At 50.9% G+C, this 12865-nt stretch overlaps 1 protein-coding gene, 1 non-coding gene and 1 pseudogene across 2 annotated transcripts in view; 1 reads left to right on the top strand and 2 right to left on the bottom strand.

Annotated features, from left to right (window-relative positions):
• LOC138243466 (epithelial discoidin domain-containing receptor 1-like) overlaps positions 1-10002 on the bottom strand; it is a 28658-nt gene extending 18656 nt beyond the window's left edge. Inside the window, exon 1 of the mRNA XM_069199097.1 lies at positions 9895-10002. Within this exon, the coding sequence (XP_069055198.1) occupies positions 9895-9990 (96 nt within the window). The 5' untranslated portion in view covers positions 9991-10002. The remainder of the gene's footprint in view (positions 1-9894) is intronic.
• On the bottom strand, positions 3133-8165 carry LOC138243362 (stonustoxin subunit alpha-like; annotated as a pseudogene).
• Positions 5493-5564, top strand: trnae-cuc (transfer RNA glutamic acid (anticodon CUC)). The gene has a single exon. It is a non-coding gene; the product is annotated as a tRNA-Glu (tRNA).
• Positions 10003-12865: the final 2863 nt, after the last annotated feature.

The raw sequence follows: 12865 nt of genomic DNA, 5'->3' as shown, positions 1-12865 counted from the left end.
TGAGCTCACTGAACTGATCTCGAAGGCCACTTTAATTTCAGTTGGCGTCTGACATTTTGAGTGAAATTGTAGTTTTGTTGGTTTAAATGTGCTGTTTCTTTGACTAGCTGGCTTGTTTCGCTGATATTTGTATTTTCTCCTCCTGAAGAAAAGATATCAAGTGTTTTTTTTAATGAAATTGTAGGACACCGGTGTGTCGAAGTGGCTCCTGTTTCCCTGCGGCTCATGTCAGATCCAGGGCTGATAGAAACAGCTTGATCAATAAATGAACTAAAAACCGGGATTCGCACGTTTGCTGCACTTCAGCTGAACACAGACGACGTTTTCAAACCGTCTATATTGGAGGTTTGCATCACCGCTGCTAAAATCGACAAACAATGTCGTAAAAACATGTTTTCGAGGTTTGCTTCGGTTCAGATGACACCTCAAATACAGTAATACGGTATAAAAATAATTGACAGGAAATACGCTGTGCTGAAGCTCTGTATGATGACGTGTTCTTGCAGGTTTATTTGAGTTCAGGTAAAGAGAAATGAACGTTTTATAAACACTTATTTCGGAGGCGTGTTTCACTCCAGGGGAAGTGAGCAGAAACTAAACCAAAGAAATGCAAGAACAGGGCGTACAGATGTGTTATGAAAGGGTGTTCTGGATGTTTGACTCACAAAAATAATATAAAAACTGAAAACAGGAGATCTGCAGGTTGTCCGTTAAACCTTGAAGTTTATTAAGTAGTGATCAGCAGTAACTTACTGGTTTGCCCCGGTTCTTGTCTTCCAGTTCAGGACTTGTGCTGGGGAGTGAGTGTGGTCTGTGGGCTCTGGCGGGAACAGTCACACTGTGGGGACGGGGGTATCCTGTTCCTGCTCTGATGTTCTCTCCTGGAACCTCCATTAACATGATCTCAAGAAAAGAGAGCGATTGATTGGCTTTGAGTGCCTTGTGAAATTCTCTGGGCTCGACCCCGTGTTTCGGCTGCGATGCCGTCGAGCGATCATCTGCTGTGAGTTCCCTTGTGGTGTCCCCATGTGACTGCGTGTGCCCGTGTCACTGCTGTGTGTGACAGTGGATTCCTCTCCGTCGCCCCTCAGGCGTTCCTGGGTCTCCTCTCCGTGGTGCAGCTGGACTGTAAAGAGTGCGCTGGAGAGGATTGAGCTGCTGCGGTGAAGGAGTGTGAGATGTGCTGAGTGTGAGACTGACGAGCGCAGGCGAGCGGCGGCTCTCGCCTTCCTCCCGAACTTCGGTCTGAAACCTCATGAACGCTCTCGGCAAGGTCAGTCGGTCGGTGTCCTTAAATGTTTTGATTGCCTGTTATTCCTCTCATCGTCCAGGCAGGGGTGTTGAGTTCCGCCCGTCTTCGGCACGTTCAGAGAGACCGACCCTGTGAGCGCACACGGGGGAGAGAGAGAGGAGGAGCAGGCCCCACTTCCAGCCTCTCGCTCTTTCACAGCCCCGTACCTGAGGACCAGAGCGTCTCTCGTCAGCAGGGCCTCGCGCCTGCAGGTGACTGAAGTGTGCTTTTATATACAGGTGAGAGAGCGTGCACAAGAATCGTCGGAAGTCAACACCGTTCGTTAGAGATGGATGATGTCCAAGGTCACCCAGAAATAGAGCACGACGGGTCACTCATAGGAAAGGTATTTTTCATTTTTCACCTATGTATGGATCTACCAAGTTCAGAAGCCAGACAGAAAACATTGAAATGCGATTTGAAATTCACACTGACGTGTTGAGAACTGTTCCTGAGAAGCGTTTGATCTGTGTTCAGATCTTCTGCTAAGGAGATGTGGTCAGGAAAGGCAGAGACGCCTTCTCTCGTCTGACCGTTGTCTGCAAACCCTGAGGTGTCCTGCGGTCTTTATAATCTATAACCACACTTTCCCCTGTGGACATTAAATCATCTCAGTCATAGCAGGATGCCGATTGATTTGAAAGGCAGCTTTATCCCGACAGCATGAGAGAGAGGCCAACATCAGTTTGCCTGGAGGTCTGGTGAAAGGAAAGCTTTGAATTTAGAGAATTTAAAATTATTTTTGTAGATTTTAAAACTAAGTGAATAAGTAGAACTAAGTTATTATTTTATTTCAGTTGAACTATTAGGAACAGTTATTTTACAAAACCCGAACATTGTTCTGTGTTTTGGTTTACTCGAGATTTAACGCAAGATGGAGTTTCCTGCAGGAGTTCTCGGGCAGTGTGGAACGTGTTCAGTGTCCTGCAGGAGTTGTTGGCCGGTGTGGAACGTGTTCAGTGTCCTGCAGGAGTTGTCGGCCGGTGTGGAACGTGTTCAGTGTCCTGCAGTCCAGGCTCTCACTATGGAGCTCGCCAGTTTGACGTCTTGAGCGATTTTCCTCAGCCTCTGGTTTCTCTCCCTCACGATCCTGCGCTCCTCCGGGAGCAGTTTCTCGTTGTTGGCGATCTTGGCGAGGATCTCGGCGTGCTGTTTCATCTTGCGCAGCTCGGCGATGCGGGCCTCCTCTTCCTCGTTGCAGATGAGCAGCTCGATGTAGGCGGCCGTGGACAGAGCGTTGGGCTTCAGGGCGATCTCCTACAGCCGTGCCAGGCAGTTGGAGTACAGCCTGATCAGCTGCATGATCCGGTCCTCGATCGTCTCGAAGTCAAGTTAGATTTTCTCAAGCATCTCCTTCGTCGACATGAATTTGTCGGAAGCCTTAACAAAGTTGTCCTTGAGTTCTTTGACTGTTTTCATGACCTTCACCACAGCGGAGTAGTGGCAGTTACCTGGACAGATCACACAGAATCCAGCGTCATCCATGACGGCGCAAAGATTGACTTCTCATGGCGCGGGAAGGAAACATCCTGAATGGCACGAAACCAGACAGTTGTTGCAGTTTCCAGTTTGTTGAGAGATGCTTTGTGTTCTTCCGTTTCGGGACCAGCTCCTCGATCTCCGTCTCAAGTTCTTGTTCTGCTCCATGTTGGCCTGCTCGTTTTCCAGACATGCCCTGATCTTCTTCATTTCGCTCAGCTTCGCCAGCCCGGCCGAGATCTGAGGCAGCAGCCTCGCCATCGCCATCTCCAGCCTCTCGCGCTCCTCCAGGACTTTCTTCGTCAGCGCAAAGTCCTTCCCCTCCGTCTCCTCCAACGTTTGGAAAAACCTCTTCAGCTGCTTCATGTTGTTCGTCCAGACGATTTTCTCCAGCTTGTTCTCGTCCTCTTCATCATTGTCCCGGCGCCCTCCCTGTTGGAATCGGTGTTGGGCTTCTTGTTTTGTGTGTAAAGGGCGGAGTTGTTAAATTCGAAGTGCGTCGCTTTGCCCTTCCAGTTCTTGCGGCAGGGCAGGCCCGCGCCTTCGATGGCGCCCAGGACGGGGATGTCCTTCCCGTCGACAAACGGGACGAGGACGAGGATGTTCTCGGCGATGTCCTTCCCGAAGATGGGGAGGATGGAGTCGAAGACGTACTGCTGGATGGAGGTCAGCCGCGCCAGAGACGCCTGAACCACGAAGCACACGGCGTCGATGTGGTCCACACTGCCGGGGCTGGTAAAGAAGCACTTCACCTGCTCTGTGATCAGCTTGTCCCGAGAGAGTCCCCGCGTGTCTCCGAACCCCGGGGTGTCGATGACCATGAGGGAGTAGGGGACGACGAATCCCTTCTGGTTGTGGAGCTCGTAGGACGTCACGATGGAGGTCTGACTCTCCGCCTCCGAGCGGTTGGTCTCCTCGTGGATCAGCTTGAATCGGAACCGGTCCTCCCACTGCACGCCCAGGATGTAATTGATCATCGCATTGATGAGGGTGGTCTTCCCTGCCCCCGTGGCCCCCAGAAGGATGATGACCTTATTTTTCCCTTCTTGCAGGAAGGAGTTGCGTCGCTGGCACAGCCGACTCTGGGTTTGCAAACCGCCCGGCAGCCGAATCGATACGAAGCATTCAGGTCCAGCCCCAACACGGTGAACTCTGGCTTGTTGTCATCGGTGTCCACTTCCCCCCAAGCTGAGTCGCCCGGCTTCTGGTACAGAACCCGATACCTCACGATCTCGCCAGCGCCGTACTTCGGCGGGCGGAACGCCAGCTGGACGGAGTCGTGCAGAGTTGTCAGCACAGCCGTTACCCCCGGCTGGGAAGGCAGCTCGAAGTGCTTGCTGGCCAGAGCCCCCCTTTCGAAGAGGTAAATGGAAGATCCGATGTGGACCTCGTCCTCGATTGACGCCACACAGATCTTGTTCGGTCTGCCTTTGTTCTCTCTCTTGAAGTCTAGGAATAGTCTGATGTTCTCCCGCGTCAGGGCTGTGACTTCCCCTGACCTGAACCATTTTCCCCGTCTTCCCTCTGGCTCGAGATCAGGAGCTACCTCTTCCCCCGTCCCTCGTTCGGAGGAGGTCAGATAGCTTTCTAAGATGTTTAGGTATTGCTCCCTTTGCTTCAGTGATGTAAACGCAAAGCACACCACGTACTCGTTCGTCGACTCGAGCACGACTTGGTCCAGGTCACTGCTGGAGGGGGCCATGGTGACGTCGCTCATGATCTGCAGGTAAGATCTCAGCACGTTCAGCTCCCGCTCCGTCTTCCAAGAACTGCGCGAGCAGGGCGTTTCGGAAGGGGGAGCGCTCTCTCCCACTTAGGAGGTCGACGAGTCGGCCCTCTTCCTCGCCGCCTCCGCGGCCTTGGCACCGCACGATATAATCATCCATTTCGTCTAAAATACGCTGCGATCGGCGAACTAACCCGATGCTGATTTGCCTGACGACTGTGGCAGCCTGGGAGTCCAGTTTTGTCAGTGGGTAAAGCCAGACTGTCATGGGCACGGCGTGCTCTCTGTCTTTTCCAAGCAGGTGTGGGAGAGATGAATAGACCTTGATGGCGTCTTGGAACGTCACCGGATTCTTTTCCAGAGCAAAATCCCCGTAGAATTTGCAGTTGAACTTGTCCGCCTGCTGGCGTTCCTCGTCCGTCATTCTGAGGGAGGCTTCGCCTTCGATCGACACACACGGGATCATCTTTATTGCCGCGTGCAGACTGCCCTGGACGTCTTTCTGCTTCTCCTCTGCCGAAACCTCCCGGTCGAAGACGAAGAAGGCCTGCGCGCAATACAGCACCGCCGTGACAACGTGCGTGGCCGACCCCTCCTGGAAGACGTTGCTGTGCTGCACGTTTCCGGCTCCTCAGCGGTCCATGCTGAGCTGCTCGAAGCGCGTGGTGGTGCGGTACTGCAGGGTGACCCGCGACTGCTTCTTTGAGGTCTTCTTGTCGTTGAGGTAACTCGCCGAGCCCTTCACCGAGACCAGCCCACAGAGGAGGCCTCCACATTCAGAGCGGACGCCTTGTCCTCCGTGGAGTCGGACGCAATGATCTGGAAATCTGTGTTCGGCTGAGGACGCACGTCGATGTCTATCTGCAGCGTATCGGCGTCCCATAACGTGATTCCTGCGGGGAGACAAGAAATAGAAGAGGTGTTCATGGGGCTTTGCAAGCTTGTCGCACTACAGGGAGTGATCTTTCAGCTGCGCGGTCAAGTGTCGCTGTAGCGTCCCTGGTGGTCTAGTGGTCAGGATTCGGCGCTCTCACCGCCGCGGCCCGGGTTCGATTCCCGGTCAGGGAATGTCAATACTCTCCTGGGGCGGAGCGGAGGCTCTGTGGCTGAGGATCTGTTCCTGTGGCTGGAAGGTTGCCGGTTCAAATCCCGCAGCCAGCAGAGGAATCTGACTCAGTTGGGCCCCTGAGCAAGTCCCTGAACCCCAGCTGCTCCAGGGGTGCTGTCCAATGCCTGACCCTGCACTCTGACCCCCAGCTTCTCTCCCTGTCTGTGTGTCTTTCTCATGGAGAGCAAGCTAATACAAGAAATTGTTTAGGGCCAATAAAGCAACATTATTATATTCACATTATTATAAAACGTAATCAATGCTACAGATATAAGTGCAAGGCGAGGCATCCTGACCACGAGGATGAGGCTGAAGCCACACCACTGATGCAGCCCTCCAGTGAGAGATTTTGGTTCAACAGGCCCGTTGGGTTATTCACAAGCATTTAATCACTGATCACTGATCGAGGGTGTGATGGGAGCGTCTGAGATTCACATTCCCTGAAGGGCAGACGGGAGATTTGGGCTGCCCGACGCCAGACATAGGAACAGATGACGAGTGACTGCTTGCTGGTTCCACTTGGTGAACAGAAGGATTTAATAGCGAGTGATAAGAATGAGGAACTCGGAGCAGTTTCAGTGGGATCGGGCTTCAATGCAAGCGTCCAGTTCTTCTGGTCCTTTTGTCACGACTGAAACAACGAGGATGAAAAACAAACGCCGGCCAGAGCGATGGGAGCCAGTCGGAGTTTCCACTGTGGGTTAACGCTAGGGGACGACACTGCACCAGACTGGAGCCAGATGGAGTGTCCACTGTGGGTTAACGCTAGGGGACGACACTGCACCAGACTGGAGCCAGATGGAGTGTCCACTGTGGGTCAACGCCAGGGGACGACACTGCACCAGACTGGAGCCAGATGGAGTGTCCACTGTGGGTTAACGCTAGGGGACGACACTGCACCAGACTGGAGCCAGATGGAGTTTCCACTGTGGGTTAACGCTAGGGGACGACACTGCACCAGACTGGAGCCAGATGGAGTGTCCACTGTGGGTTAACGCTAGGGGACGACACTGCACCAGACTGGAGCCTGTCGGAGTTTCCACTGTGGGTTAACGCTAGGGGACGACACTGCACCAGACTGGAGCCAGATGGAGTGTCCACTGTGGGTTAACGCTAGGGGACGACACTGCACCAGACTGGAGCCAGATGGAGTGTCCACTGTGGGTTAACGCTAGGGGACGACACTGCACCAGACTGGAGCCAGATGGAGTGTCCACTGTGGGTTAACGCTAGGGGACGACACTGCACCAGACTGGAGCCAGATGGAGTGTCCACTGTGGGTTAACGCTAGGGGACGACACTGCACCAGACTGGAGCCAGATGGAGTGTCCACTGTGGGTTAACGCTAGGGGACGACACTGCACCAGACTGGAGCCAGATGGAGTGTCCACTGTGGGTTAACGCTAGGGGACGACACTGCACCAGACTGGAGCCTGTCGGAGTGTCCACTGTGGGTTAACGCTAGGGGACGACACTGCACCAGACTGGAGCCAGATGGAGTGTCCACTGTGGGTTAACGCTAGGGGACGACACTGCACCAGACTGGAGCCAGATGGAGTTTCTACTGTGGGTTAACGCTAGGGGACGACACTGCACCAGACTGGAGCCAGATGGAGTGTCCACTGTGGGTTAACGCTAGGGGACGACACTGCACCAGACTGGAGCCAGATGGAGTGTCCACTGTGGGTTAACGCTAGGGGACGACACTGCACCAGACTGGAGCCAGATGGAGTGTCCACTGTGGGTTAACGCTAGGGGACGACACGATACTAGTCTGGAGCCAGATGGGTATGACTGGAAGCTGGGGAGGAAGTGACCTTATCATTGACACTGTCTCTGGGAACACCAAGGACTGTGAACGTGGGGGTACAGTGCCTGACGACGCAAGAGGAGCTCAGTTGTGCCAGGCCTCCAGGGAGGGACAAAGTCCTAGGAAGGAGCCAGACTACCAGGCAGCATGGCAACCAATAGGATTCAGTAGCGTTCTGCAGAGTGTGGAGAGGGAGACATTGAAGGAGCTGCGTCTTTGATGTGTAGAGAAAACTTATCAGAATTTAAAGAGGGCTCATACAGCTCAGCTCAGTATAGCTCTCACCTGGAATCTGTCATAGAGCTGAAAGACAGTTCACCTCAGTGTGAGTCTCTCACCTGGAATCAGTGTGTCTGTCAGGGTCATACAGCTGGAGACAGGTCACCTCAGTGTGAATCTCTCACCTGGAATCAGTGTGTCTGTCAGGGTCATACAGCTGGAGACAGGTCACCTCAGTGTGAGTCTCTCACCTGGAATCAGTGTGTCTCTGTCAGGGTCATACAGCTGGAGACAGGTCACCTCAGTGTGAATCTCTCACCTGGAATCAGTGTGTCTGTCAGGGTCATACAGCTGGAGACAGGTCACCTCAGTGTGAATCTCTCACCTGGAATCAGTGTGTCTGTCAAGGTCATACAGCTGGAGACAGGTCACCTCAGTGTGAATCTCTCACCTGGAATCGGCAGTCATACAGCATCCCCAGCTGGAAGGGGCGTCCGAGTGTGGCCACCTCGATGGTTTCTGAGTCCGACATAGCTCTGGAGCCTGGGTTCGTTACTAAAATCAAACCTAACACAGAGATGTTAAATGATTAACATCACAACCTTTGTACATGATTTCAAAGTCATGCACCAACCTGGCTTGATCGTGTTGATAAAATGCTGCGTTTTGACATTCTGTTCTTAACAGCCGTATCAGCTGGACAGATAAAAGTGCAAAGATCATTGTTTTTATTGTTGGCATAGCAGGTATGAGGCTCCACTGGAGCCATAAAACATTGTGCATTATAAAACGATATCTATGTACCATTATACAATCTGTTTGAATTTGGTCTTTGCACGTAGATCTTACTGTAACCGAAACAGGAGCAGAACTGGAGGTCAACATCTGTGGAGTTGCAGAGGAAGACGTACTGGAATTTGAGCAACTCTGAATTTTTCTTCTTTAACAAGTGGATAGCAGGAAGAAATCAATCCCTTCAGCTGAATTGTCCTGCCTCTTAAAAACAGTTTCGCCTTGAAACCAAGCATTAATTTTGACAACAATCTTAGGTTTGGGCAACGAGCAGAAATGCATTTATTTGGTTTTTGCACGTAAACCTTACTGTATCCGAAACTGGAGCAGAACTGCAGGTCCGCGTCTGTGGCTATGCACTAATGCACTACCGGTACGTTGTAGCTGCTTGACCCTTTTGTTCCTCTTTGTCGTCTTATTCTAAGCCCTTCCCTCTCTGACAGCTACCACGCGGGGCGCCTGACCTGGGTGACCATGGAGCTGTGAAAAAATAGAGCCGAAACCTACTGTGGTCTTGGTGTCGCGTGTCGAACGGCAGCGGTTTCCTGCTTTTTATATAAAGAATATTAAAGTATTGGCTACACCTAAAAAACAGCGACCAAAATTCCTACCACCACAAAGCCCCGCTGAGCCAAGAGCTGAGCCCAAAACAGAGCCCCCTGAGTCAGCTGGTCCTGAGGCTCACCGACCGACCTGAGCCACACCGACACTAACCAGCCTCAGGACAGCACTGCTAGAGCACCACAACCCAGACTCAACCACATCACAGCACAGATCAAACAGCAATATCTCACACACTGGGACACACACACACAAACACAACATAAACTGGAATGCTACAGAACCCTAAACAGACAATACACACTAGCTGAATATTTGACCAAAATAAAAAATAACAAACAGAAACAGACCCTGACGAAGTACAGGCTCAGTGACCACAACCTGGACATAGAAACTGGACACAGGCAGACCTGGCTGCCCAGAGAGGACAGGCTGTGCTCCCACGGCCAGCGGGGAGAAATAGAGACAGAGGTGCACTTCCTACTGCACTGTGCCAGATACTCTGGGATTAGAGAAACATTCTTCCCGAAATTCAGAAATCTAATCCCAGAGTTCCCACACCTGCCAGAGTCACAATGAGTCCCAATCCTACTGGGAGAGGGAGGAGGGAACTCAGTTGATCTGGCAGCCCAGTATGTGATCTCCTGTCACAGCCTGAGGAACAGAGAGTCTGTCTCCCAATAATGCTCCAGCCGCCTACAGTATATGTCAATATTTTATAATATGTCTTTGTTGTAAATGTCTGTAGATTTTATTTTACTTCTATTTTTTGTTTTGTTCCATGTTAATTTTATTATTTTTATTTGCTTTGGCAACACTGATTGTACCCATCGGTCATGCTAATAAAGCACCTTGAACAGGAGAGAGAGAGACAGGTATAGGTAGTGCTGGCCAGGTGTAGCTGTTACCTGCTTGCCCTGGTCTCTGAAGAACTCTCCAGCGTTCTCGATCACCAGCTCATCTGTCATGGAGGCGTAGGGCTGCTCCTTACACAGCCTCAGCATCTCCCAGAGGGTCACCCCCACACACACACAGACACACTGAGTCACCCCCAACACCCCCACACACAGTCACACAGGGTCGCCCCCAACACCCCCACACAGAGACACACAGGGTTGCCCCCAACACGCAGACACACAGGGTCACCCAGAACGCACCCACATCGGAGGGTACCCCTAATGCTCAGGCGATGCTGTAGCAGGAGGTCACCCCAGTAGCAGTGACCCCAGTCCGGGGGCGTGGGGGACCCCGACGGGAGACGTACCATGAGGATGCACTCCCAGGCCATCCAGCGGATGGGCAGCACCGCGCGGCCCTGGATGCGGTAGTAGTCGCCGGCGTACAGGTTGCGGCTCATGCCGAAGTCGGTGATCTTGATGGCGCCGCCCTCCCCCACCAGGCAGTTCCAGTACTGTGTTCGGTGTGTGATCCCAGTGGCACAGTAGTGTGTTCGGTGAGTAATCACAGTGGGATAATACTGTGTTCAGTGTGTGTTCACAGTGGGACAGTAGTGTGTTCGGTGAGTAATCATAGTGGCATAGTACTGTGTTCAGTGAGTAATAAGTGTGACAGTACTGTGTTCAGTGTGTGATCAGAGTGGGAAGCTTGTGTTCAGTGTGTGATCACAGTGGCACAGTACTGTGTTCAGTGTTCGATCAGAGTGGCACAGTAGTGTGTTTAGTGTGTGATCATAGAGGGGCGCTAGTGTTCAGTGAGAAATAATAAAGTAAATAATAACAACGTAACGTGGTTTTCGGCACGTCTACCTAGGCTGCAGCTACTCCTGCATTATGTTTCATGTAGAAGTCTTAGCTTAGATTTTGTTTGCAAAAGACAAGCAAAATCTTTAAATGCAAATAACAAAACCTAGACACAACCGCAGTCCATACGAGGCCCCCTGCTACTGCTACACTTTCACTGTTAATTCATTAAAGCCCGTATTATCTGTGCTTTCCCTCACGATAAACAACTGCACCTGAATTGACACATCTCTTCTTGCTGAGTCCTTCGCACAACAAACGAAATTTCTCACCGGTCAGAGACAACAATTCTAGTGGAGCATATCCTGTCTTTGACAGGACTTGTAGTGTTTTTAGAGAAACCAACAAGGTCAGTTCTATTCCTTGTGTTTATCACCGTCGGAAATTACTCTCCAGTCAGCTGATTTGTACACTGTGTGTGCAGTTCTTGTGTGAAGGAGATTGTTACTAGTATTAGTAGTATTATTAGTAGTGTTATTACTATAAGTAGTAGTATTATTACTAGTATTATCATTGTTATCAGTAGAATTAGTAGAGTATTAGTATTGTTAGTGTTATTATTAGTAGTATTAGTATTATCAGTAGTAGTATTAGTAGTATTATTAGTGTTGTCGGTAGTAGTAGTAGTAGCAGCAGTCGTATTATTATTGTTATCAGTAGTAGTATTAGTGTTAGTAGTAGTACTATTTTTATCAGTGGTAGTATTAGTGTTAGTAGTAGTACTATTGTTATCAGTGGTAGTAGCAGTTGTATTATTAGTATTAGTGTTAGTAGTAGTATTATTGTTATCCGTAGTAGTATTAGTGTTAGTAGTAGTACTATTGTTATCAGTAGTAGTATTAGTGTTAGTAGTAGTACTATTGTTATCCGTAGTAGTATTAGTGTTAGTAGTAGTACTATTGTTTATCAGTAGTATTATTAGTGTTAGTAGTAGTAGTAGTATTGTTATCAGTAGTAGTATTATTATCAGTGGTTCCTCCCGGGGAGCAGCGGCCTGTTTTTTCCTAGAAACAAACACAGTTCTCTGAACCCTCGACCGTCACGCGGCAGCAGTGAATCGCTGAGGGTGCCGGCCGTCCCTGAGCTGTACTCCGACGTGGTGACTGTGTGGTGCTGTGTGGTGCTGTGGTGCTGTGTGCTGTGTGTGGGTGCAGGTGTGTCTCCTGCCTGCTTTTCAATGCTCTTTTTGAAGTGTGACACTTAAACAGCCCCACTGGAGCCCAGCAGTGTGAGCCTGGCCAGTACCTGGAGGGGAGACTGCTGGGAAAACACTGAGGCTGCTGCTGGGAGAGGTGTGTAGCCAAACGGAGCTACAGAGTGCGGCTTGAAATGCAGTGCGCTGACACTCGGAGGCTGTGGCAGGGATTACAGTCAATCACAGGCTACAAGGGCTGCAGCCAGGAGATTGACACGAACAACACATCCCTGCCTGACGAGCTGAACCACTTCTATGCCCGCTTTGATGCTCTGAACACGTGCAATGCTGAGAAGACCCCAAGTGTGCAGGGCGAGTTTGTTCTGAAACTCTCAGAGCAGGACGTGCAGAAGACTCTGAGCAGGGTGAAAATCCATAAGGCTGCAGGGCCTGATGGGATACCACCTCGCGTCCTGAGGACATGTGCAGCCCAGCTGACCACAGTGTTTACAGACATCTTTAACTCCTCCCTGTCACAGTCCATGGTCCCCACCTGCTTTAAAAAAAACACTATTGTTCCAACCCCCAAAAAGACAAAAGTGACATGCCTGAATGATTACCGCCCAGTGGCATTAACATCTGTGGTGATGAAATGCCTGGAGAAGCTGGTGTTGTCACACATCAACTCCTCCATCACAGAGTCCCTGGACCCCTTGCAGTTCGCCTACCAGAACAACAGATCAGTGGATGATGCTGTCTCCCTGGCTCTGCATACAGCCTTGGAACACCTGGACACTAAGAACTCGTATGTGAGAATGCTGTTTGTGGACTACAGTTCAGCATTCAATTCCATCATACCCAGTCAACTGGTGACAAAGCTCAGGGGATTAGGTCTGTGCAACTCTGTCTGCAACTGGCTGCTGGACTTTCTTATCGAGAGACCACAGGTGGTGCGGATAGGCAATAAAACATCAACACCACTCA

Source organism: Lepisosteus oculatus, chromosome 14 (genome assembly GCF_040954835.1).
Source record: "Lepisosteus oculatus isolate fLepOcu1 chromosome 14, fLepOcu1.hap2, whole genome shotgun sequence".
Lineage (NCBI taxonomy): Eukaryota > Metazoa > Chordata > Actinopteri > Semionotiformes > Lepisosteidae > Lepisosteus > Lepisosteus oculatus.
Note: the sequence above shows the minus strand (reverse complement) of the source record. Positions and strands in the feature narration are given on the sequence as shown.